Source organism: Mustela nivalis (assembly GCF_964662115.1).
Source record: "Mustela nivalis genome assembly, chromosome: 13".
In the NCBI taxonomy this organism is placed as follows: domain Eukaryota; kingdom Metazoa; phylum Chordata; class Mammalia; order Carnivora; family Mustelidae; genus Mustela; species Mustela nivalis.
In genome coordinates, this window is record NC_139032.1 from 67,389,631 (window position 1) to 67,411,104 (window position 21,474).

The window sequence follows — 21,474 nt, forward strand, 5'->3', positions numbered from 1 at the left end:
GCATATAGGATTTTAAATAATTGGTTTGGCTCCCAAATTTTGTGTTGTGAAGAAAAACTAATGGAGTTTTTTGCTCCTTACTGACTGGTACAAATTAAGGATATTTTCATTGGATTTGGCTTTGTAGTCCCGTACTTGGATTCAGATTCTGGTTGCACAGCTGTAAAATCTTGGGCTGATTATTTAACTTTAAGCTTGAGTTTTTGTTGTTGTTTTTTAATTGGTGAAATAAGGATACCTTCACCAGCTGTTCTGAAGATATATGTAAAGAAGACATCAAGTATGTAAAGGTTTGGGTATAGTGCCTAGTTAATCATGATGAATGACTGATAGCATTAAGAATAATAGCTAAAATGATGGGGCTCCTGGGTGGCTCAGTGGGTTAAAGCCTCTGCCTTTGGCTCAGGTCATGATCCCAGGGTCCTGGGATCGAGCCCTGTGTTGGGCTCTCTGCTCAGCGGGGAGCCTTCTTCCCCCTCTCTCTCTGCCTGCCTCTCTGCCTACTTGTGATCTCTCTCTGTGTCAAATAAATAAAATCTTAAAAAAAAAAAAAGAATAATAGCTAAAATGAAAATATGCTGCTGTTAAGTTAAATATTAATAAATCAAAGGGGAAAGGCAAGTTTACTTTTTTTATTTCTTTCAGTTGGGGAGGTCCATCTGGTAAAAGAATATTTTAACAATAGGGAGAGGGGGAACTAAAAAGTGAGTGTTGATGAATAAGAATAATAACCGAGAATGAGTGTTTACTGTGTGACAGGATCCTCAGAATAGCTCCAAGAAGTAAGCCCTCCATCCCCTGATTCTTTAATTCTTTGAGTGAGGGCGACCGCCCCCTGCTTTGTGGTTCTTCTGTTCTAATTTGTACTTCATCACTGTTTTTTATATGTAACCCCTATCCTTTTTCTACTTCTCATCCCCAGTGAAAAGTTTTTTTGTTTTTGTTTTTGTTTTTTTTTAATATATTTGGTTAGAAGTGGCCCACAGTAAGTTGTATTGCTGAGATGTTGAATCTTTGTATGTTTCTGGTCAAGAATGAAATCCCACTTTCTTTATGTTATAGGTGAAAATCTAAGCATTAAAAAAAGAATGTTGGTCTAAGGTAAAACTACTAAGACAATAGTTGTGGAGAAATAAACTCCTTCAGTCTAAGCCCCCCCCCCAACCCTACCCCTGACTGTTAAAATAAACAAATATCAGATTTTAAAGTAGCTGTTGCTCTGGGAATTACCTTAGAGTAAATACAGTGAATTTCAAAGAGGTGTCCAGATTCTGTGTTTGTAAATAATTTTACTGTAATGGGGATTACTCAAAATGGAAATTATTTAATACAAAGAAACATTCTTTTTTATACTGTGAGCAACTGTCTTCCAAAGCACAGACCACAATACAGGCATTCTTGAACTTGAATAATACAAGGAATAATGTCAAATTATTTTTGTAGATTTTTTTTTTTTGGTCATAATAAAAATTTTCACAAAACTGTCCTCCTGATCACAGATTTTCAGAGTTGGAAGGAACTTAAAAGATCCAATCTAACTCCTTCCTGCCACCCAGAGAGAGAAAGCAATTTATCTAAAGTCATGTAGCTAGCTAATGACAGAACCAGGGAGAGAACGGAGCCCTTTATCCATTTTCCAGTGTTACATTCCTCTGGAAAAAAACTGCCTACTCACTCTTGGTTTTTAATGCTAGTTAGAGTCTCCGGGTAAGGTTTTTCCCCATGACTCACTACTGCTCTTTTGTTTTCTTGTGTGGGTGTCTGGGAGCAAACTATCAAGGGTAGTGGGGTTTTTTGTTGTTGTTGTTGTTGAACAATTGAACAGTATAAGGCACTAAACAAGGAGAAAGCATTTATCTGGTTAGCACAAAGGGGTTCAGGAAGGAAAGGTTGAAGTTCATACTCTCTGCCCTCAACATTGATAGGCAGGTATTTTATTTTATTTTAACGATTTTATTGGACAGAGAGGGAGATCACAAGTAGGCAGAGAGGCTGGGGGCGGGGGCAGTAGACTCCCTGCTGAGCAGGGAGCCTGATGTGGGGCTGGATCCCAGGACCCTGAGATCATGAACTGAGCCGAAGGCAAAGGCTTAACCCGCTGAGCCACCCGGATAGTGGTGCCGGACAGGCAGGTATTTTAAAGTTGAGCTTCCTAACCTGGGGTCCTTACGCAAATAGATGCATACCTCCCAAGACAAGACTGTGTACCTTTCATCAGCTTATTAAAGGGTACCTAGCTAAAACCTTTTTTTTTTTTTTTTTTAATTAAGGGAGGGAAAGCTAATAAGCAAACCTGAGAACCAGTTTCTCACTCTTGCACTCCAAATGCTAATTATACTGGAAGGCTCCTATTATCTCCAGCTGCCTTCTGCTTGTGTGCCCTTTCCTGCAGATAAGCCTTCCCAGATGGCTTCCTGATCTTGTCATGGAAGCCGTTGGAGGCCACAGCCGTCTTCTTACAGCAACTTTTCCCATAGTTTTCCCAAGACTACCATCTCTCCGTCTTTTCTGTTTATTTTTTAGCAGAGGGGGTGAGGCTCTGGGATTTTTGTTCATTAGAAAGCTAGGGGTATTATTTCAATTACATTCTGGTAAAAGGTATTTGTAAGATGACTTGAAAACTTAAGACTCTTTGCTATAAGAAAGAAAAATACGATCAAGATTCTAGTCAATACTTTGCAAATTCACGTTTAGAATGCTTCTAGTTCTTTAGTTAGGGGGATCACTGTTTGATCTAGAAACTCTTTAAACTTCCCAGAAACAGATTAAAGATCTGTGGATGGTAGGTAAGGAGTTACTCAGATCAGTCTGTAAATATGTTTTAATTCAGTTTTTCCTTCCTGAATCTTATTAGATATAAAAGAAGCTACCCCTGAATAGGAATTCATTTTAATGGGCTTTCTATCTAGAAGAGGACACATGTAAAGCACATTCTATAAGTTTAGCATCTGGACACTCAAAGGGAAAGCTACCACAAAGATTGAAGTTGGAAGAATTTGTTCTTTTTTAAAATTTTATTTATTTTAAGCAGACTCTATATCCAGCGCTAGAGCCCAACATGGGGCTTGAACTCAAAAGCCCGAGATCACAACCTGAGCTGATAACAAGAGTCAGACACTTAACCCACTGAGCCCAACAGGCACCCCTGTTTATTCATTTTAAAAAGCTCACACTGAGTACATATCTGGGACCCTCCAGTGTCATATAGATGCCAGGAAATGAGAAGAGGTCTCTTCCCTTGGGAAGCTCATGATCTTCTGGAGACACAGCTCAACGTATTTCAATTCAGGATCCTAAATGCCATAATAGAGGTAGAAAAAAAAAAAAAAAAAAGCATTGCAGTCAGTAGTCTGCCTGGCCAGGAAGAACGATGGGAGTTAGGGAAGACTTCCCAGAAAGGTGACACATATTCGAGTTGTATCTTAAAATGTTAAGTAAGAAACGTGTCAGGAGGGGCACCTGGGTGGCTCAGTGGGTTAAACCTCTGCCTTTGGCTCTGGTCGTGATCTCGGGGTCCTGGGATCGAGCCCCGCATCGGGCTCTCTGCTCAACAGGGAGCCTGCTCCCCCCCTGCCCCCGCCTGCCTCTCTGCCTACTTGTGATCTCTGTCAAATAAATAAATAAATAAAATCTTTTAAAAAAAGAAGAAGAAGAAGAAGAAGAAAGAAAGAAACTTGTCAGGCAAGAAGCAAGCTAGGGGGCGCCTGGGTGGCTCAGTGGGTTAAAGCCTCTGCCTTCAGCTCAGGTCATGCTCCTAGGGTCCTGGGATGGAGCCCCGCATCAGACTCTCTGCTCAGTGGGGAGCCTGCTTCCCTTTCTCTCTGCCTGCCTCTCTGCCTACTTGTGATCTCTGTCTGTCAAATAAATAAATAAAATCTTAAAAAAAAAAAAAAAGAAGCAATCTAGGAATAAGTGGTATGTTTGTGCCTTCCTACTTTACATTTAACGCTTACCAGTCTCTTACTGTGTGTTTTCCGTTAGAGCTCTAAACGAGAATGGAAGCCGCTGGAGGACCGTAGCTGTACAGACATCCCATGGCTGCTGCTCTTTATCCTCTTCTGCATTGGGATGGTAAGGACCCTCTCACAGATCATTAGATCCTGGCGGACTCAATGATCCAGGGGAATGATGCGGAACTGGTCTAAAGAGGGAGCTTGTTATTTGATTTATGTTTAACTCCTTCTGGATTGCTTATGACTGGAGGTCCTAGGAGACCATTGAATCCGGTTATTTTTGTCCCATATACAATTTGTTGGTATTTGGTACCCTTTGATATATGAGATAAAATTAAGAGGATTGGAACTGTCCCCTGGACTAGATCATTTAAGAAAGACAGATCATGAGACATAAATTTCTGTGAATTGTCTTGTTGGAGTGTTGAGCAGAGCCCTGGCCCCTGAGTCCTGAGTACATATCCAACCCAGTCACACAAGCCTGACTGTTTTTGCACCAGTGTGCCCCTGGGGGATTTGGTGTTCTTTTATATACAGTTAGAGTTTGTGCCAGTGGATGTCTACAGTGTTTCCAAATCTGACATCTTTTAGTTCTTCCTAGAGAGGAGGCTGGCTGCTCTCTGCTTCTGCCCATACTCGGCCCCCGCTGCCTGCTGTAAAGGGTGGCATCTCTCCATTGGAGATCAGGGACTTGGTGATTTTCCACTGGGTGTCGAGGGTGGAGGAGCAGAGTCCCTGGTGCAGAGTGTCGGTGGGGCTTTTTCAAATAGCACCCGAACCCTGCCCGGCAGGATTTCTGACACAGGCTTCAGGGACTGGAGAGTCACTGCAGGTGTGCTGGGCTGGGAAAAACAGGGTTTAAAGCCAGCTAGAGTTAGAACAGGCTTGGAAACCCCCATCTGGTTTATTCCCCTCATTTCTTAGATGGAAAGCATCAAACCCGGAGATGGAAATGACCATGCCAAGGCCAATTGTTAGTTCATGGGAGAGCTGGTACCAGAGCTGCCCTCTTCATTTCCAGGACAGTGCTGTCTTCTGTCAGCCCCTTTTCCTTCCTCAGAGGGACTCTGCAGGGGGGTATTATGCTCTCTTTCTTAGTCTTTACAACTAAAACATAAATACCTCTGGCAGCTTTTTTTCACAAATGTATGAGTGTTTTTAAGCCTCATTTCCCCATACCTTTTGTAGAGCTTCTTTAAGGATAATCTGATTCTGTGTCCTCTGCAACTGCTCGCCTCGTAAATGCCATTTGCAGACCACAGAACCACCCTAATCCCGACAAAAAAGCATAATTGCAGGGACCTGTTACGCATCTGAAGAAAGGAAAAGAAAGCAGCCGACTTTAAAGAGATATAATAAAGCAGGTAAAATGAGGAAAGTTCGTTTTAAATAGACGGCTCAGTTTCATGAAACCTAAGATATTTAGAAGACATCAGAATACCCATTTCCTCACTTAGGACTTGGAAGATGTTTTTTAGGAGTCTGCTTAGTTTAGTGGAGTAGTTCCTGAAATGCAGTGTGCGTGCCGAGTGTGGGAAAGATTTTTTTTTTTTTGCTTACAGAATTAGCACAGCCTCTCCCTACGCCCTGAATTATTCCCAAAATGGATGGCAGCTGACCTTTCAAAATTATGTTTATAAAAACATGTACCTGCCTCTCCATGTACTTTTGATTTTCTATGCTAAAAGAGCTCAGGAAAGTGCAGTCAATTAATGTTGATAGGTTGATTTGGGAGTGACTTAGAGTAGGGAGCTATCTGTTCACTGACACATTTTAATGCAATGGTAATTAATAGAACCTTGATTTCAGTGCCATGGCAATTAAGACCCACTATGTGTACTTTTAATTGCAGGCATAGTGTTACTTGTTTTGGAATGATTTTTTTTTTAATGGATTAGTCTCATGCAGTTGAGCTTACCTCACATTTTGCCATGTGGGAACTGGAGAAATTTCCAAGTTCTGTTGCCATGCGGACACAGGAGTAGAACAAAGTTTTTTGTCTTCTGTGCATTTGTTTTGTATGATTTTTTAGAAGTTTATTTTTTTCTTTAGGATTTCGTTCTTTTTGAGAAACATTCATCAAATGTTTGTTGAGGTTATCCTATGCTTGAAGCTTTTGTATGATTCATCTCATTAAATTCTCCCATTTACCTTATGAAATAGGTTTTCTCCCCAGCTTACAAGCAAGGTGTAACAAGGTTAAAAATTAGCTTGTCCAAGAATAGAATATTGGTCTTGTGGGGCAAAGGTAGAATAGGAACTAGAATACTAGTTCTAGTACTAGAACTAGAATACTCTTTTAACCTCGTGGTGTCTGCTTCTTCTGTCATCTCGGGGCCGAATATTCAAGCCAAATCTTTATTCATCGTCCTTACTTGCAGTTCTTTGCTAATTCCTTGATACCTATCCTTTGAAATATTTATTTATGTAATGCTTTGAAATATTTTAAGACCTTGTCTCATTTCATTCATCTTCACCATTAATCTTTTTACTTACACGCATTCACCTCTTCATAAATATTTGTACCTTTATTTCCTCGTTTACGTCCAGGGTTTTTCCAGGCCCGCCTTCCATGCTCGCCTTCGACATTTGAACTATTATCAGTATTTTGAAATCACTGGACATACATTTACTCTGTTCTAAAAAAAAGTTGCATGTAACATTGTACTTCTAGATTTCTGTTTTCCAGTAAGTAGCAGTCAAGTGGTTCTCATTTTGGACAAGTTGATTATCTATCAGAAGCAGCTAGAATTTAGAATACTCTTTCCTGAATCCCTCCTCTGATTCTACTTTATCTCTGTGTTTGTGGTGTTCAGCCAGGGTTGGGATTCCTGTTTTAGGTGCCAATAAACCACTGAAGAGTTTTCTCTTCTCCTTTCATTCTTTCTTTCCTTCTTTTTTTAGAAGAGGGTGAACAGGGGAGGGGTAGATGGAGAGGGAGAGAGAAATTCAAGCAGCCTCCATACCCAGCCTGGAGCCTGACACAGGGCTCAGTCTCACAACCCTGAGATCATGACCTGAGTGGAGATCAGAGTCGGGCGCTTAACTGACGTGGCCACCCAGGTCCCCCATTCACTGAAGGGTCGTGAGCAAGAAATGATGTGACCGGGTTTAGAAGGATGGCTCTGGTAACCGATGTTGTAGATGGTTTATAACACATTATAAAGAGGGCCTGCTTTGGAGGCTGATGGAATAGTCCAGGGAACATGTGGAAAACCTGAAATAGCGTCGTGATAAAGGAGAAGAGAGAGTGTCATCGATGTTGCAGACAAGGGGGAAGCAGAGTAAGGATGACTAAGAGGTTCTTGTATGAGGGTTCAGAGTAGAGTTTTTCAGATCAAATCTGACCGCAGCTTGTAAGTTCCAAACCACAGTTTCTGTGTACGTGAAGGAACAAGAATGAGATGCATAAACAAAGCACTGTGTTAGGAGCCAGAAAGTCACCTGATTATACTCAGTGAAGAGCTCCTTCATAAAAACAACTTGTAGAATGAAGCGTGGGCTGCGTGGCCCGAAGATCCTTCCCATGGTGGACAGTGTGACTGCATTCTGTTTCACGGGAAAGAGGTATGAGTGAGAAGAGAGAAGAGATCGATCCATCTGGACCCTCTCTGCCCAGATGAGGCAGGAAAGAGGGGGCTCCTTGGCCCTGATAGGAGTGCTCACCATGGACAGTGGTGACGCCCTACCACGTACTCCTGATACCGGGCGCTGCTTATGGCAGACTCGGGACTATTCTGCATGTGACACAGAAACATTTCATTTCACAGCTATACAATGAAGTCGCTGCTGTTGTTAACATCATTCTCATTTTACAGATAAGAAGACAGAGGCACAGGGCTATGTTAAGTAACTTGTCTAGGTTACACAGTGGCAGGATTGGACCTGGAAGAGAAGAGCTCTAGAAGGCGAGGCCTCGAGAATCGTCCTTCCTTTGTTGCCTGGAATTGGAACAATAGAAAAGTTGTTGTTTGGAACATGGACACAGTAACCTCACCTGCCAGGAGCAAGTGGTCTCGTCAGGATTTCAGATTCTAAGCAGACAGTTTAGCATTCTTACTTCCTCTGGTGCAGTTAGGAGGCGAGAGTAATGGCCAGAGGCATGGAGAAGGGAGACCAAGGAGTCCGCTCTACTCATACCCTTACATGTGTGGTCTGGTAAGAGATGATACTACAAAGGCAGACAGGGTAGATGGAGGAAAGGAAAAGTGGCCTGGGGAAATGTGGAATGAGAAGATGAGTTCAGGGGAGGTAGGGTGTGGGTAAAGATAAGCAGTGGGAAAGGCAGAGTTGGGAGTTTTGGAGAAGGCTCTGGACTAGAGCTGGGAGTAGGAGACGACGTTGCATATGTTGTCCCTTCAGACCACTTTCAAGGACCTTTTTTATTTTATAGCACTAGTCTATTTCCCAGCGCCTAGTGTTTCTACCTCATTAACTATTGTTGAGCATGCAGCACAAAGTGAAAGACTCAAAGACTGACTGCAGTGTTTAGTCATCTGTGTGATGGTCTGAGCTATGGTAGGATCAGAGAGTAGGAATAGCACGCCCAAAATTATCCTGAGGTTACCTGATCCAAATACCTGCCTCCTTTCTGTTAAATCTTTGTTTCCTTACTTTTTTTTTTAATTATTGTAAAATACACATAATGTAAAATTTGCTATTTAAACTGTTGTTAAGGTTTGAATCGATTTGCTTTTAGTCCACTCTTTTTTTTTTTTGTATCCTCGGTCACTGTGCTGGACCCAATGTGTTTATCCTACTTCCTGCAAGTATAGTCTGAAACATTTTACTCTCTACCTACTTTTCCTTAAGGTCATAAAATTTGGGACGAGGAGAGGGCTTTATAGATTAACCTAGTTCAAGCCTTGTGACAGGTAGGGAAACCGAGTCTCAGTATTTAAAGTGACTTCCCCACAATCATAAGGATCGTTTGAGGCCATGCTGGGTTTGGTGTCTAGCATTCCTTGCCCATGTGTTTTATTTCTTTTATTCATTGCTCCGGCTGCCCGTGAAACTGAGCCTCTCTGATCTTGCTTCCTCACACCTCATTATTTTCTGATCTTTTGAGAACATGTCAGGTCTTTCAGGGTAAACTTGATGTCTTATAACTCTTTCGTCCCCTGCATGACATCTGTTTGATTGTGCTTGATAAATGCTTATTGACAGGCCTTTCTAGACTTCCAGTCATATTTGCTTATTGCTTCTTTCTTCTTTCTTAGAGTAATGCATCCTATTAAACTTTAGAGAGATCTGGAAGATTGGGAGAATGTTTAAATTTTTTGTTTGTTAGTATAAATATTAGCTGTGCATCAGACATTCTTACCCTGTCTGCTGAGTCCTAATAGCCTTTCAGGTCTCAGGGTTCTACAAAGAGGAGAAACAGAAGCCAAATGTTACTTTGAGGTTTGACAAATTAGTTACTAGGAGATTGACTGCCAAGCTTTGGAGTTTAGGGATAGAGGTAGAGGATTAGGGATAGAGCTAAGGAGGTAGTATTTGAGGAAAAAGGGTCTAGGCATATTTTCTTGAATCCCTGGGAGAGAGCTGTAGGAGTAAGATCTTTTTTGCCCGTGTTTTTATTTTGAAACATTTTCCCATATTCATATTTCATCCCCACCTGCCACACAGGTTTTGGCTGACCCATTTTTTTTTCTGCCCCCCAAAACCGAAACTAAGGCCATCTGCCTTGCTCAGTTGCATGTTAAGCCTCCAGGTTTGAAATTCAAACATGCTTGTGAAATAAAGTTTGTCCCTCCTTTTGACTAATAGTGAATGAATCTAAGCAAATCCTCCTTCTTAGATTGAAATAATGAGCCCAGTTCATTAATTAGCAAACTGTCTTTCTCCCGCTCAGGCAATAGGGAACTTAACGAGTTCGCAAGATCTGGCTTGGGATCCATACCACCAGATGCCCTGATCTGACTTGAGTCACCTCCTGTTTGTGATTCCATTTGTCTGCTCCTCCTCTCTCTCGAAAGAGCAGTTCTGCAAGCACTTCAGAAACTCAGTCCTTTTAAGATTTTTAGCCACGGTTCTCTTCCTTACTAATAGGCTTACTTTCTCTGCCGTGATCGCTCTCTGCTATAGGCGTATAAAAGCTTTCCTCATCCCCCTTATCATTTGCTTCATTAATATGATTTCCTTCTCTTGAATGCCTCTTCCTCTCCCTGCTTAGAGCCATTAAATTATTGAGTGCATTCTGTAAAGTTTCTCTCATCCTATTTTAATTTCATGTACCATATTTTTTTTCTCATATGAAACTATATTGCTTCCTGCATTTGGACTTCAGAATTTTTTTTTTTAAGGCAATTGTATTTTTAATTATTTTTGGCCTAGTTCCCCATTGTCAGTACTTCTACCATATGGGAAGTCCCTGGGATAATAGTCATGGTTTCTTCCTATCTTATTAGCTTACTTTTTTCTCCTTGCTTTCTCCCCTGCAGCTTCTCAACCTCTCTTCTCTAATGGCTTTGGAAGCTACTAAGCAACTAAGAAATTTAAGTGGCCTGGGTGAAAATACATCAGTGTCCCATTTTACCATATATATGTAACGTTTATAATTTATCCTCTGTCTACATCCCAGAGGGATGTGAGGTGGCTTATGATTAAAAAGAAGAAGAAGAAGAAGAAAACTCACATGTCCAACAGTACTGTTAAAAATAGTCAGAAAGGGAAATCAGAAACCATTTAAAGGAATCTGTAACACAAAGTACTTATCAAACATAAGAAAATTTCTATAAAAAGTGAAAGAAGAACATAACCTTTTAATTATGCAAGGGCTTTGCTATTTCAGGCTAGTGAAAGAAGATTGTAATTGTGGTCTGAATGTTTCTGTGTGGTGACACAATTACTGACAGTATCGCTCATTTTCCCCCTAGAAATTTTTGTGCTAAAGGAGAGAACTGAAGGAGTTTTTGGTTAGTCCCCAATTATTGGTGTCAACTTCTTGTAGTCTGGCTTTATCCTTCAAATTTCCCACTAACAGCTACCATGTCTTATGACCAGCCATGTACCAGACCAGCTAGGGCTTAGAGATGCATTATCCCTCTCCTTTAGTCTTCATCATGACATTCATATCTTCTATGAAATAGATGATAGTGCTTTGTGAGGGATGAGGAAGAAACACTCCAAGTATGTAATTGGATCAAAGTCACGTAGGTAATAAGTGGTAGAGCCAGGGTGTAAATCCAGCTCTCTCTGGGTGCCCTTTCTGTTATTCTCTGATTCTTCTTGTCAAAGAACTGTGTTGGAAAGGTTAGCTATTAAACCTCCTAATGTTTACCTCCACTTCCGGGTTTTGCTCGGTGTGGGATTTCCTAATTGGAAGTTCATCGATACGTTTAAAATGGCATGCTGGTTTGCACATGTGTATGTGTGCAGGGGCTTAAATGGTTTTTATCTCATGTTTTACTGTTGGCTTGAGGTCCTGACATGGAACTCTCTTGCATTTTCCATGGAGGAATCCAGAGAGAGGGAGGGAGAGGGCAAAAGGCGCGGGTGAATGAGTGGGCCCGACCAGCCTCTGCCTAACCCTAGTGCAAGCAGTTAGCTGTTCCTTGGAGGCAGAAGGGTACTAACATTTTTATTGAAACAGACACTTACATGCATTATTTCATGCGATTCTCATAGCAGCCTTTGTGGTAAGTGGTTTTATCCTCAGTTTATAGATGGGAATACTGAAGCACAGAGCATTAAGCAGGTTTGGCCAATGTCACACAGGTAGAATATAGAGTCATCAGTATTCCATTGATCAGCGAAGCTTTATCTGACCCCGAACCCGTGATCGTTTCCTTTACACATTCTCATTTCTAACAACAATAATAGCTAATATGTATTGAGCTCTAACTGTGTGCTGAACAGGATTCTTACCACTTTACAGGATTATTTTATTTCATCCATACAGCGCTCTTACGAGCTATACACTCACTATCCCATTTTACAGGTGAGTAAACTGAGGGACGGAGACTTAACATAACTTGGCAGGGATCAGAAGGCATGAGAGCAACAATTCGGTCCTCTCTGGAGTGGAATTTTTTTTTTTTTAAGTTTTATTTATTTATTTGACAGAGAGAGTTCACAGTAGACAGATAGGCAGACAGAGAGACAGAGAGAGAGAGGGACGCAGGCTCCCTGCTGAGCAGAGATCCCGATGCGGGACTCGATCCCAGGATCCTGAGATCATGACCCGAGCCGAAGGCAGCGGCTTAACCCACTGAGCCACCCAGGCGCCCTGGAGTGGACTTTTTTATAAGCCACAGTTTCAAGCAGTTTCTATTAGTTAAAGCCACACTCTCCCTCCTTTCCCTTTCCTCACCCGCAAGATAAAACCAGAGGGTTTATTTAGAAAAAAAGAGTTTGTTTGCCTTTTTAGGAAAGTATGTTTAAGAGGGAAACACTCTTCTTGGAGGAGGTGCATGTGGGTACTGATCTGAGCACCGTGGGCCCGAGATCTAGTTGAGCTGCTTACATGTGTCCTACTCCTGAGACGTGGCTAGAATACATTAAACGGTGATAATCCCTGCCTTCATTGGCCACTTCATGAAGGATAATAAAAACTCACCCTTTTAATGACCACGTTGCAAGATTTTTCTAACCCCAGTCTTTTCGCCCAGTTCAGTTTATCTGTAGTGATTCACCGTATTTCCTATCGTTACGCCTGCTCCCTGCAGTGAATGTAGGCTAGATTGCTCTGTCTTGGTCAGTGCGTACTTGACTCAGCAGGTATGATACATTCCCGAAGCATCTACCATTTATTTGCCTTTGGCACTGTGATGAAGCCTATTCCCAGGAAACAGAGTGACCTTTGTGGCACACAGACCCAGTGCCTCCCTCTCCTTGCGTCTGCAGTTTTAAAAGCATGGTGGTGTTTCATGGCATAATTCTTTGGCTTGTATACAGCTTTACTGCAGGAAGGAAACAGGAGTGTTGCGTGCACCGGAGTGATAATAATTTAAAACCCACACACCTATTCTTCTTTGAATTTTTTTTCTTTCATCTGTTGCTGTTGTCCATTTAACAGAGCTCCTTTACAACCAAATAAAAGTAAAGAATGAAACAAGCAGGGTTTGATTTAATGTTCTGATCTTTACTAGCTTCTTTGGCGTTGGGCAACTTATTGAACCTCTCTGGGTCTCAGTTTCCCCATCCTGAGGATTAGCGATAATGTCTGGTAAGCACTTAGTAGGAGCCTGGCACAGCACAGATGTTCCATACAGAGAAGCCGCTGTTTCTATTATAAAATGCATAGACAATCTTATGATGTCAGAGCTTAAGATTTGTTTTGTTATCGTAGTAAATAGTGTTTCCCTGTGGACTTCTCTGTGCTGCTTCTGTGAAATCCCAGGAAAACAGTAGAATAGTGTTTGCAATAAGGAGAGATAGCTCTTTGTTCCCTTCAGCGGACAAAAGAAGCTCATTATCGTATCAAGTAGTGACTGTTGTTATTGAACTGGTTTATTTGTATGTTTTTTCTGTTTTTTTTTTCTAGGGATTTATTTGTGGCTTTTCAATAGCAACAGGTGCAGCAGCGAGACTAGTGTCAGGATACGACAGCTATGGAAATATCTGTGGGCAGAAAAATGCAAAGTTGGAAGCAATACCAAACAGTGGCATGGACCACACCCATCGGAAGTGAGTAGACTGTTGGCTGAATGAAGGGGGGTAAAAAATCCTGCTTTTCTTACTGTTATAAAAATAATATCTTACTGAATATTATTTTTATATGTCTCCTGTTGGTGTTTTTATTTTTATTTTTTTAACTGCCTCCTCAAATTAGTCCTGTTTTTGGTCTGTAAATACATTGCCAGGAAATAAAATTAGCTGCCAAGTTAAAATTAACTATCTTAAGGTTTTAATGAGTAAAGGCTTGATTTGAGAGGGTTCTACCTATACTCTCTTTTCCCATTAGCCTTTAGATTGTACATGAAGTTTTAACTCAGGAAATAACGTAATTATTTTTTTCTTCCTAAGATTGTACTTGATGGGCGACAGAGGGATGGTAATGTTTTTTGAAACATTAAAGGTATAACGAAACATTTTGTGATGCATCATTTATAAGTACAGTACACATCAATTTCCAATTTTATGGAAGATAACATTTTCTTTGTCAGACTTTAAAATTTGTTTTGTGTTCTCAAGCTTCATCTTTTGCATTTTATGAAATTCCTGTCTTAATTGTCTTTTTTCTTCATGAGAGCTATGACTTCATTTTTAATGTCTGTGAGGAAAATGTCATCAAACATATCTTAGGTATGATGTCAATGTATTTGTCCACACTGTATATTAATGTCCCATCACACTTGATTAGACAAGCATAATAAATGAAAACAGGTCTTCAGAATTAACCAAAATAATGGGTTACTCAATTCAATTAATAACAGTGAAGAAGCATTTTCCAGGATAATATAGCTTGCTTTATTTATTTATGATTTTATTTACTTATTTGACAGGAGAGTGAGCACAAGTAGGGGAGTATCAGGGAGAGGGAGAAGCAGACTCCCTCCCTCTTCATCAGGGAGCCCAATGTGGGGCTCCATCCCAGAAGCCTCGGATCATGACCTGAAAGGCAGACGCTTAATGCCTGAGCCACCCAACTACCCCATAGTAGCTATATTTATTATTAGATAAATCTGTTTATTAAATCAGGGCCCTTCCTGAAAAGTATTAAGATTAATTTGATAATTTCACAAACTTGAAGAAATCCAGATAGTTAATCATATCTCAGAGATAGTCCCCCATTGAAAGAAGGACTAATGCATTTAAAATAAATAAAATTTCAAATAATAACAGTGACTATTTGTGTAGCATATCATAGTTGGCAAGCATAGGATACCATGCTGTGAGGTAGGTGTAGCAGAGATTTAGAGAGATTGAAGTGATTTTCTCAAAAGTCTGGTTGGTCAGTGGAATATCAAACACAGACTATGAGCTTTATTCTGGATAAGGCCCTGCATCCCTTGACAGAAGTGAAAATTGGACTCACGGAGAGTAATTTGGAGGATTTTCATTTATCGCTTTTTTTATTGCTTTATAGAATTAACACAATGTTTAGGCCTTGTGTTATTTCTGATAACAAGATAGCCCATTCATATATTTTTAAACTTTTTTTTTTTTAAAGATTTTATTTATTTATTTGACAGAGAGAAATTACAAGTAGATGGAGAGGCAGGCAGAGAGAGAGAGGAGGAAGCAGACTCCCTGCTGAGCAGAGAACCCGATGCGGGCCTCGAACCCAGGACCCTGAGATCATGACCTGAGCCGAAGGCAGCGGCTTAACCCGCTGAGCCACCCAGGCGCCCTTTTAAACTTTTTCTTTGGAAATAATTTTAGATTCCTAGAAGTTGCAAAATAGTACAGAATTCCACATCTTTTGTTGTTGTTGTGGGTAGTGTCTATGCTGTCCAATCCATTTTGACTCTTCAATGCTGGTGACATGTACCAAACATGAAATATTACCAATTAGGTAATTGTGGAAACAGGAGGAAAAGAGCTCTCTTCCCTCAGATCTGTTGCTCACATGAGGTCATACTCATGTTTATGGCTCCCTTTATATCTTGCTGATGGTTCCAAGCGTATTGTCACCATAAGGTTTGTATAAATGTCACTCTTCACACTTAACCTTATGGAAGTTCATTTGATCAATTTTTAATTTCAAATCCTTGTATTTTCTATATACTGATATAGATATTCTCTATGTACTATATGTTCTATACACTATATATATGTGTGTGTACACACACACACACACCCCTTGTATATATTTATGTATATTGGTCTTTTGCAAAGAGAGCCTGCTTATTATTCCAAAAAAAGTGGTTACTTTTCCCTGAGTGCTTAAGCATAGCTGGGAGCCATTCATGGATTGCTGTAGAAGAAATTGTTTCCCAAGTGTAGCTATACCTTAAGTATAAATGTTTGTTTGTTTATTGAGAGGGAGAAGGTGAGAGAGACTCTCACCCGGGCTCAGTCTCACAACCCGGAGATCATGACCTGAGCCGAAATCCAGACACTCAACCAAATGTACCACCCAGGGCCCCCTGTTTGTTTATTTTTGATCTCTACTTCTCCTCTGCATGTACACAGTTTAGTGCTGACCCATCTAAGTAGTCTATCTATAAATGGAAGATAAATATTTTTAAGGATTCATTCGTTTTGAACATACCTTTCTCAGGTAAGTCTATCCTGTTTGGGTCTTAAAGAAGGCACAGTGCCTTTGTGCTTGCTTGTTACTTTTACTCCATCCTCTTCTTTTTCCTGCCAAATGCATTTGTTTCCTCCGTTTTCATTCACTTCCTGATACATCTTTCTTCATTACTACCAGAGCTACCATACCTACCATGGCTGTAGAATTTTTTTTATATCTATTTTATCAACTTGATCTTGATCACTATTTTCTCCCATTTCTTATCCTCAGTAAGTATCAGTACCTGGTACTTACTAGGACCTACCTCCATACATATTTGTTGAATAAGTTAATAAATAAATCCTCTAAAATCTTGAATACAATGAACTCTTTCTTGCTTGAATGAGTACTGTTTTTCTCCATCAGAAAGATGCTCAAGGCACATGCTCTTGATCTTGGTGTTGTGAGTTCGAACCCCATGTTGGGTGTTGAATGCACTTAAATAAATAAATAAATAAATGAAATTATTCAATAAATAAATATATATAAAAATAAAAATATTCTCGTTGTGTCCTATAATATGTGTAATTACATATATATTTTGTGGTTATTTATTAAATGTGTCTTCTAAGTTCTGTGAAAGCAGAGGTGAGGTCTGTTTTCAGTACTGTATCCTCAGTACCTGGAATGTAGTAGATACTCAAATGTTTGTTGAATGGGTAAAAAATTTATTTTCTTGAAATATTTTCTAGGAAGTGAATTACCAAGTTTGAGGATACGATTAAGACTACTAATAAAGGGGCGCCTGGGTGGCTCAGTGGGTTAAGCCGCTGCCTTCGGCTCAGGTCATGATCTCAGGGTCCTGGGATCGAGTCCCGTATCCGGCTCTCTGCTCAGCAGGGAGCCTGCTTCCTCCTCTCTCTCTGCCTGCCTCTCTGCCTGCTTGTGATCTCTCTCTGTCAAATAAATAAATAAAATCTTTAAAAAGAAAGAAAGAAAGAAAGAAATTTTAAAAAAAGACTACTAATAAATATTTTAAGATTATTTTAAGATTATTAATAAAAATTATTGATGAATATGGCTTTCCATAAAGTCTGTTCCATTTACATTCCCGCCAATGTCTGAGATTGCTTTATCTTTGCTAGTATTACTAGTTTTTATTTTTTTACTCATTTGGTTAACCAAGAAATGCCATTTCATAGTTTTAATATGCGCATCTTTGGTTATTTGGGAGTGTGAGTCTCTTTACCACACATGTTTGTTGACCTCAGGACAACTGTTGTGCTAGCATATCTATTCTTGGCCTTCTAATCTCTAATCTTCTCCATCCTTTATGCTGTGATAGGATTAAGTTCTTTCAAACACTTTTTATGTTTATTTCCCTGCTCAAGAGCATTTACTTTAGTGTTGTTGATGTGTACAGTATTAAAGGTGAGTCCACTGATCTAGACCCATTGTATCTCTTCAGTCCTTTCCCACTGTTTCTCAGTGTAATAGTAGTGTTCAAGATACTGATTCTTCCTGTGTACTGTCCCCTCTCCCTCTCTGCCAATCTGAATTCTTGAAAGACTTAAGGTGTCCTGAGCTCTTCATTTCAAAACAAACTTTATCCCTTAGTGATCTTTTATTACCCAAACTTACCTATCTCAAATTTGTTTTTCTGTTGCCTCAAAGTCCTTTTCCAATTACAATGTGTGTTTCTTCTGCCTGTAGTAATTATCATTTGCTAGGTAACAATGTTACTATAAACTTAGTGGCTTAAGATAAGATACATTTGCTATCTCACAGTTTCTTTGGGTCAGGAATAGGGTATAGCTTAGCTGGGTCTCCTGCTTCAGAGAGTCTAGCAAGATTGAAATCAATGTGTTGGTCAGGGCTGGGGCTCTGCTGGGAGTTCCCCTTCCAAACTCATATAGTTGGCAGCACTTTCAAGATAGTTGGACAGAGATCCCTAGCACTTTGTGGCCATAAGCCTGGGGCCACCTCAGTGCATGCTATGTGGGCTACTCCATATGGTGGCTTACTTCAAAGCTAGCACGGGATAGTATTAGTAGAGTCTGCTAGCAAGATGGAAGTTAAATTTTTTGTAATATAGTTATAGAAGTGATGTCCTGTCAGCTTTGCCATATTCTACTTGTTAGAAGCAAGTCACAACTTCCATCCAAAGTCAAGGGGAGGGAATTACACCAATGTGTGAATTCCAAGAGGTGGGAATAATTGGGGCATCTTAAAGTCTTCTGCCACCCTGCCCAACTGTGTCTTGCTGGAGTGTCATGTTTTATATAGCTCCCAGATTTGAACACCTGAGAGTTATTTCATAGGGGCTTATTGAATTGCAGTAATAGAGGAAGCAACAAAGCTAGAAGAAGACTAGCAAGGGGAAATGCCTTTGTCCTCTTCTAATTAGAAAATTTCAGGGACGCCTGGTTGGCTCAGTCAGTTAAGCATTTGCCTTTGGGTCAGGTCATGATCCTGGGGTCCTTGGATCAAGCCCCACTTTGGGCTCCCTGCTTAGCGGGGAGCCTGCTTCTTCATCTCCCTCTGCCCCTCTCCCTGCTCATGTGTTTCCTCTCTCTCTCTCCCTCAAATAAATAAATAAATAAAATCTTCAAAAAATGTTGAAGATGTCAGGGTGCCCGCCCAGGTGGCTCAGTTGTTAAGTGTCTGCCCTCGGCTTAGGTCTTGATCCCAGAGTCCTGGGATCAAGCCCCACATCAGGCTCCCTGCTTAGCAGGAAGCCTGCTTCTTCTGCTCCCACTCCCCCTGCTTGTGCTTCCTCTCTTGCTTCTCTCTGTCAAATAAATAAAATCTTTAAAAGAAAAGTTTAAGATTCTAAAATGACTATAGGATTCTATTAGTGGTAAAGAAAAGGCACTATTTTATTGCCTTATCATTCTTTTTTTTTTAAGGTTTATTTATTTGACAGAGAAGGGGAGGGGCAGATGGAGAGGAAGAGATGGCATCTTATGCAGGTTCCACCAGCAGAGAGCCCAAGGTGGGGCTTGATTCAGTACCCTGAAGTCATGACCTGAGCCAAAATCAAGATCTGGCTACTTAACTGACTGAGCCACCCAGGCGCCCCTGTTGCCTTCTTACTCTAATTGTAATGTGTTCTTTTTCTTCAAGTAATACTTTTGACCTGATAGTATATATTTACTGCAGTAAGAAAGATGTAAAGGAAAATGGCAGATAATATTTTATGAGCTACAGGGAGACCCCAACTTCAAATGGATTATGTTCCCAAAGTTTACTTTTAAATTGGTTAAGATATATACAACCCTTCTGCATAGAAACTGCTATAAATAAGATTCTGAGGCTCACTTAACTCAGAAAACTCATTTATCTTAGAATCATAGACTGTCAGAGGTGAAAGGGATCTTCAAGATTATCTAGTGTGTAACCACCTTAAAACATCCTGTCAAATACTGGTAAGCCTTGAGTGTAACCTCTGTAAACCACCCCATCAAATACTGGTTGAGTGCCAACTGAGGCTCAGAGAAGAAAATGACTTGTTTTGTAGTTGAGCTATTATTATGTAGCAGAGATGCTAGAGAACAAGTGTAAGCCTTACAGTCTTTTGGGGGGGGGGCTGTGGGGGATGGGGTAGTAATAATATATTTGGACTCTGATCGACAATTCCAAAATTCTACATTGCCTACCGTTTTCAAAACCCACCATTCTTCTACGTTCTACATTGCCTACCATTTTCAAAACCATAAAGCTAGCTTTACAGTGTATGTGTCAATTTTTAGAGTATTATTATTATAGAAATTGTTCCCAAAGGGGAAGCCCCTTGTCCTCCATATCAATTTGGATAGAATAGGGCTGCTTCTAGTTCTAAGATACCTGGATCTGTGGATATGGGGACTGTACTAGAGCAAAGCATCTAGCTCTGTTGGCCCCTGGGGAGATGATTGGAGGAGGGGAGAAGTGTTTCCACTATGGATGTCACCTTTGTCATGGGTATTTGGGGTGGGAGAGGCTATGGCAGGGTGGCAGTGACTCTTAGGGTGCATAGGTTATTGGAAAGCCAGGTGTGGGTAGGTAGAGAATTGCTTTCAATCCTTCTTACGTAGGTATTATATCACTTATTAGAAATGTTTTCTCCATCCTGCAAATAATCCTAACACAGAGCTTAGTGACTCTTTCTTTGTGACTCTTAAGAAATTTTCTCCGTAAGGATGTACGTGAGATAGGTCTCACATATCAGTATTGATTTTTTTCTTAGAGGTTCCAAAGATACATTTTTTGCACAAATCTAACTTTATTCTTTATCTTTTTATCTTTCCTCTAAGGAAGCCATTTAAAGCCCCAATCACTGATAAAGGCTCTTTGACCATAAAATGCCTCTCAGATTTCAGATAATCAGTATTAACAGGATGTACAGGAAATAGAGGTCTGAGGCGGCTGATGGCATACATTTGGAAGTAAAATCTCTAGGGGGCATTTTGTTGAGACCTTTTTCAATTACCTTCCTTACCTGTGGCAGGGTATCTAATGCGAGTTTTACTTCTTTTTTTCAACTGTTTCATTCCCCAGAAATCCACAGCATAGAATGTACGTAGTGGAAGGGCTCTGGAGATCACAGAGACTGAGGTTTAGGATACATCAGCGGCTTGATGAAACAATAGTATCAGGACTAGCACCCACTCTTAAATGCGCGATCTAGTGCTCTTTGCATTATTTCCTGGTGAGCTACACAATGATTCCAGTTACCCCCCCCCTTTTTTTTTTTTACCTTTTAGGGCCTCTACCTCTGATTTTTTTTTTTTAAGATTAAAAATTTTTTTTTTAAGATTTATTTGTCAGAGAGAGAGAGTGTGTGTGTGTGCATGCACGTACAAGCAGGGGGAGCAGCAGGCAGAGGGAGAAGCGGACTCCCCACTGAGCAAGGAGCCCAATGGGAGACTTGATCCCAGGACTCTGGGATCATGACCCCAGCCAAAGGCAGACTCTTAACCAAGACTGAGCCACCCAGGCATTCCCCTCTGAACATTTACAGATGAAGAACTTTTAGTAGAATACACTAGAGAAGAAAGGGTGGGTTATATAAATTAATAGTTACAACTAAAGGAACTTTGAAACCTACCCAATCTATGAAGGCTTCGAACAATCTGAAGGCAATTTGGTGGTGGCCCTGGAACCACCGCTGTATTAGGTGCTACTACAGCTGTTAACAGATAGCCACCAATTAAGTGACTTGAAACAACAACATTCTAAGTCAGAGGTCTGTGTGGCAAGGCTCAACTGATACCCTGTTCCAGGTTTCACAAGGCTGAAACAAAATATCAGCAGGGCTGTGTTCCTCTCTGGAGGCTCTGGGGGATGAATCTTTTTCCAAGTTCATTCATGCTGTTGGCCAGAATTCGGTTCCATGTGGTTGTGAGACCGAGATCACAT

At 40.5% G+C, this 21,474-nt stretch overlaps 1 protein-coding gene across 3 annotated transcripts in view; it reads left to right on the forward strand.

Moving 5' to 3' along the window:
- The window catches only part of SLC44A1 (solute carrier family 44 member 1), a 200,485-nt gene that overhangs the window by 52,848 nt on the left and 126,163 nt on the right, over nt 1–21,474 (forward strand). For all 3 annotated transcript variants that reach the window (XM_082695097.1, XM_082695099.1, XM_082695098.1), the window contains exons 2-3: nt 3,982–4,071; nt 13,441–13,583. In XM_082695097.1, the coding sequence (XP_082551223.1) occupies nt 3,982–4,071; nt 13,441–13,583 (233 nt within the window). The remainder of the gene's footprint in view (nt 1–3,981; nt 4,072–13,440; nt 13,584–21,474) is intronic.